Raw genomic sequence first — 5,534 nt, 5'->3', positions numbered from 1 at the left:
TTTTCTTGGCGTGGCACATGGACCGTGACTCGTGTGAGCGTGTATGACAAACTTTCGCATGCTCAAATTGGGATTCTTCTCATTAAGTATCGCATTAGGCCGAGAATATATTTGGACCTAGCCTTAGATTTTTTGGGTCTCAACAATTATCAAATAAAGAATAATCTAATTAGCTTTCTTTCAAGCTATGATGAGTTAGAGAGTGGAGGATGTATGACTTTCCTAAAATAAAAGTGAATTATAAGATGTCTCTCCTGTATATTCTGATATTATTGACACGGTTGTCTAATCTTAACCGTCTATCCATTCAACGAAAAGTATTCGTTCAGAAGCTCTCATATTAGTCATCCCTTAGGTTATGTTTTTAATATATAGTCCTTAACTAATTATTGATGAAGCGAAGCCTATGATTGCACTTAGATAATTGAAATAAATTTCTTTATTAGTTTTCTCATTTTATTGGAATAATTTTCAAGGACTTTATTTCCTGGACTAAAACTTAAAACGCTATATAAAATAACGATAGTGGGCTTGGATATTAGAGGATCATATTATTCATATATATCGAATCGGTGAAGGAATTGACCCTACGGTCCAAGTCCTCGAGTCAAGGTTGAAACCAGTCCCAGTAGTATATGGCAGCACAGTACGGTCGGATATTTTATAGGTTCACTTTTGTTCGTTTGTTTTCTTCCTAGGTTCAATAAGGCCAATTTTGATTTTTTATAAAATGTTTTCAAGGTCAATATTGAAGCTAAAACTTAACATTATACATTTTTTTTTAAACAATAAAATTCATTGATAAACAGGGTAAATACATACAGGAAGAACATAGCCCCAAAGGAGATTTTTGCAAAACAGAAAATCTAGAAAACTTGAACAAACAGGCACAAACATTGCAAGAGAGTGAGTACAAAAATGTACAACTTGAAGCCCTGCTTATTTGGAGTTACAAATGAAGAGGACCCACAAAACCTGCAGCAAACCTGTACCTCAGGAAGACCAAGGAATAGAACAATCACTCAAACAACTTGGAACAGGAAACACCACGAAGTGGACGGCGTTACTACTCAGCATCCAATAGGACATTCTAATTAATGAATATCACACCATCTACAAATCCGCACTTGATCCAAAAGCACCAATGATTGTAGATCCAACCAAATCTAAAAGCTCTATCTCCAAAAAAGAGAGATCTAAAAGCAATTTAGCCCCAAAAAGATGGTAATCAACCCCTAGAAAACTAGGGATACAAAACCTTGCGAAAACAAGGAATAGACAAAACCCAGCATAAAGCTGGGAAGAAAAACTCTCCACAAGTACATAACCCGAGGAGAGGGGAGAAACCCAGGTTCTTCTCCTGCCCTTTTGCATGCACTCACAGGAAGGTCCTTCTCTTGCTTGCGTTGGCTAGGGGTCGTGTCGCCTTCTGCCATTGGAACCACCTCAACCAAAACACCAACCACCACCAAGAACAAGCATACAACCACACCCAATGAGCCTGCAGCCTTCATGATTTTATATTTTTTTTGCTTCTTCTTTTCTTTGTTGCTTTTTGTGTGGCAAAACTACCCCGTTTTATAGATTGTGAAGAGGGTTATATTTGGGAATTGTTTGGGTAAATATCACAAAAAGAACTTGACTAAAAGGTCGCTAAACTCAAAGTCTAATTGTTTGTGGAAAAGTATCTCCATTGGGAGTTCGACTTGACTAAGAAGAAAAATTAAAAGGAAACTGGTAATGTGAAACTAGAAAACCGAGGACAAATTTGACGTGTTCAGATCAGACCCAAAAAGAAAAAAGGCAACAAAGAGGAGAGACAAAATTGACGTGTAATGGACTCCAAAAGTCGAAGGCTTTTAATATCCTTGCATGGACATGGTCTTTCTAGGAAGCTACTCGAGGGATGAGTCATTCTATAGCGAGAGCCTTTAGATGAGGCACAATCTTATAACCGTTAGATCAAATTAATTAATTTGATCCAACAACTAATCAATTTGATTTAACGGTTAAAAGATAAGGCCTCATTTAAGGTCTTAGAGCATCTCCAACCGATATGTCAAAAGTGCCACATAAACATATAACGACTAGAAATAACATCTCACATCACTCCAACCGATGTGTCAAAACTGATGTGGAATAAAGGTTGGAGATTGAGATATTATTTTTGACATCCCAAAAGCAAGATGTCAAATAAATATTTTATTATTTTAAAAGATAGTTGGCTGTTACTGTCATTTATTTTATTTTTATTTTATTTTTATTTTCTTCTTTATCTTAAATGATTTGACTGTTACAATAATTATTTATTTGATATATCGGGTAGAGTGTAAAACTATGTAAATGTCAAATTGTCACATCAGTCATCAAATTTAAATTTGATGTTTGGTATTTGATATCTCCCTTGGATGCTCTTAGATAAGGCCCTCACTAGCTCCTCATTTAAGGCCTTAGATAAGGCCCTCACTATAAAATTCTTGCCCGAAAGAGACTTTCGATTTCTGGCGGCTGGCCCAAAGAAAGTTGTTTTGTAGATTTTAACTAGGAACCTTACAAATGAATTAGGAATTCTTGTGCACATTCTAGATGAAGAAATAACGTTACAACTTGTAAAATAATGTGGACATGTTTATCTTATAAATAAAATTTTCATGGCTATAAATTCAAACCATAAACGGAAAGTTTCACAGCAAACTACTTAACTACATTAATTTTTTTTTTTCCGTAGGCGAATACATATATGAGATGTACATATTGCCAGTGTGCATGTATTGTATGTACATATAGGATTGGCGGCGCTTTTTGCTCAATCTCACCTAAGAAATAGGGAACTATAAATGTATGTATATATTTCCTATTCTTAAACTATACTATATATGTCTAGATCTTGTATTTAGATGAGGAAGAAGCCATTTGGAACCCTGAATATAGCCAAGGCTGAGGAAAGATTTGGCTTCTGCATCACTTAGCTTTTTGGTGTAGCGTGCTTGCCTGCTTATGTTTGAACCTGGACCCGAATTCTGAAACTCTCCATAAAACATATTGCTGCAAAAATTACCACATATATATATATGTAAATAATAATAAAAAATGGATCCTAGAATAAGAAAACATTTTAGAAAAATAATGAAAATTGCTTACTTACTTGGAACGTTCAGGGTGCCCAAAGTCATTCCATCGTTCAGGATGGACGACATTGGCCATGTCGGTGTAGGCAAACACCACAGTGGGGCTGCTCCCCCAAGCCCTGCCCAAGTATGTACCCCTCACATATGTAGTGCCAGTTATTTTGCAATGCACAAATGAAAATCCATTATCCTCCAAAGCATCTCTTTGTTGTGCTGTTATCACCGTAATATTCCGCTCTATGACATGTATCTCAGTGTTCTGCACAAAATATATTATATCATTTAGTGTCACAACTTGAGCTAATAAATGAAAATTTAATTAGAACAACATATTTTTTAAAATAAACACTACAATGCATAAAGTTAACATAAACAAGCATATGGTTTGAACTCAGAGAAAGTATTGTATGATACTACGAGGCATTATTATTACAAGACATACCAAGTAGAGAGATTTTCCTTTTCCGAAGATGAAATCTACAGTGCCTTCAATGTAGCAGTCCTTGAAGAAATGCAAGCCCTTGTAATCATAAAGAGTGTCCTGAAATCCAATAAACTTGCAATTGTAGAAGGCTGCCTTGTCCCCGGAGATCTGCAATGCAACAGCCTGCGCACCAGACCTTATCCCATCCGGCTCCGGCGCCGAATTCTGCAAAATTATATTAAACCACTCCATGAGACCATAATACATACATTACCATCATTAGAATAATATAACATTTCTCTAACTAAAGCAAATTATTTAATTCATAATTACGTACCGTAACAATAATGTTAGCAGCCCTAAAATAGTCAGATTCCACAATCAATGTACCACTGTAGACAGTCCCATACTTCTCAGCCGTACCATCAAACATCAAAGTTGGCATATTTTTTGGCGATCCATACAACGTCACAAATGGTTTATTTTGTGGGATATTGATTTTCTCGTTGTACACTCCACCTCCAATGTACACAACCACACGCTTGGTGTTCCTCTCAGGGATGCTATTAATGGCGTCCGCAAGGGTTTTGAAGTTTCCACTTCCATCTTTCATGACCTTGATAAGTTTTGGACCATCCTCAGCCGTCACAAGAGCGGCGTCAAGCTCGCCCTTGCATTCTGCCAACGGCTTAACGTTGTTATCGAACCAGCTGCCGACTTGGGAACCATCAGCAGGTATCGGTGTCGAATCGTCGGCGGCGGTGGTATTAGCAGCGAGGAGAATTGTTATAATTATAAACCCAGCTCCAGGCATGACCATGCATGTCGTTCTTCCAGCCATCTTGTTATTGCGATAAGCTGCCTCGAGTTTCAGTGATACACAATTCTAATTAGGCTAGGCCTAGTATATATATTGGTTCTATGAACTGGAAATCCTAATGCAACGAGGAAGCATAAGGAAATCTAGTGAACAAAAGGAAAAACAACCCCAATCCAAATGGGAAATAAATTAAACCACAAAATTACCAAAACGTGCATGTATGTTTGTTTGGGTGCTTATGAGCTAGAGGGTTAGATGTTTTTTCTACATCGTGGTAAAATAAAGCATATAATGTAACTTTTTTTTTTTTTTTTCTATATGTTATAGTGAAGACTTCTTCTTTTTTTTTTTATAATTTAAAATAAATACAATTAAAAGGCTAAGTTCATAGATACTTTAAGAAAAATTAGGTGGAAGTCACATAATATAAAGGACTAATTTTGGTTTTGGGTTTTGAATTTTATTTTTGAAAAACTCAATCAAGAGGCCCAATGAATTTGGGCCAGTTTAAATTAATAATGAAAAGACAGTTTTACCCTTTTTGTTTAAAAGGGTGCCCAAAGTTTGGGCCACCACTTGGACCACTGCCGGCCACGCCCTCAACAACCATTACTGCCGCCGCAAACCACCGCCGTCCCTTCGGTGGCAGCCATGTGGCACATTGCTAAATCACCTTCAATAATTTTAAAAAATACGAGATATGCCATTTAGAGGACTCGAACCATATATGTCCTCCGCTTTGGAGAAAGAGGCATATAAGCAACCAAGCTAGGCTATTTTATTTTTTATATACTATATTGTTCAACATCAACTTAAATATTTTATTTTTTCTTATTAAATTAGAAAATAATTTTTCACTAATTAAAATTTATCTTCTTAAAGTTTAAAAAAAAGAAAAAAAAAAGTGAAACTACACTATATAATTATTGTTTATTATTATTCTCCTACCTTTTTTTGTATTGCTATTTCATGGTTTTTTTATTTTTGGGAGTTTCACTAAAACACCCAAAATGGGGGTTGAAATTACAAAAAAAACACAAGCACTATTTAAATATATAAACACACCCAAAACTCATCATTACACACACTCAAAACCCATTTATAAACACACCAAAAAAGTTGACTTTGTGATTGATTTTGGGTGTGTTTTTATGTTTAAATA

General features: G+C 35.7%; 1 protein-coding gene across 1 annotated transcript; it reads right to left on the bottom strand.

Annotated features, from left to right (window-relative positions):
• Positions 1–2,695: 2,695 nt before the first annotated feature.
• LOC103328688 (putative pectinesterase 63) lies at positions 2,696–4,583 on the bottom strand. The gene is made up of 4 exons (XM_008231095.2): positions 3,890–4,583; positions 3,571–3,777; positions 3,146–3,387; positions 2,696–3,045 (listed from the first exon to the last, which is right to left on the bottom strand). The coding sequence occupies exons 1-4, from the start codon at positions 4,391–4,393 to the stop codon at positions 2,871–2,873; spliced, it is 1,128 nt and encodes a 375-aa protein (XP_008229317.2). The 5' UTR covers positions 4,394–4,583; the 3' UTR covers positions 2,696–2,870.
• Between the last annotated feature and the right edge of the window lie 951 nt (positions 4,584–5,534).

Source organism: Prunus mume, linkage group LG4, assembly GCF_029339155.1.
Source record: "Prunus mume cultivar Tortuosa linkage group LG4, ASM2933915v1, whole genome shotgun sequence".
Classification (NCBI taxonomy): Eukaryota; Viridiplantae; Streptophyta; class Magnoliopsida; order Rosales; family Rosaceae; genus Prunus; species Prunus mume.
This window is presented reverse-complemented; position numbering and strand designations above follow the sequence as displayed.

Bases quoted from the DNA above. Each gene is read 5' to 3' on its own strand.
- LOC103328688 (XM_008231095.2), bottom strand. From the start codon at position 4,393: ATGGCTGGAAGAACGACATGCATGGTCATGCCTGGAGCTGGGTTTATA. The intron at 3,778-3,889 runs GTACGTAATTAT...ATAATTTTGCAG, and splicing joins CTGCTAACATTATTGTTACG to AATTCGGCGCCGGAGCCGGA. The intron at 3,046-3,145 runs GTAAGTAAGCAA...TAATTTTTGCAG, and splicing joins GGGCACCCTGAACGTTCCAA to CAATATGTTTTATGGAGAGT.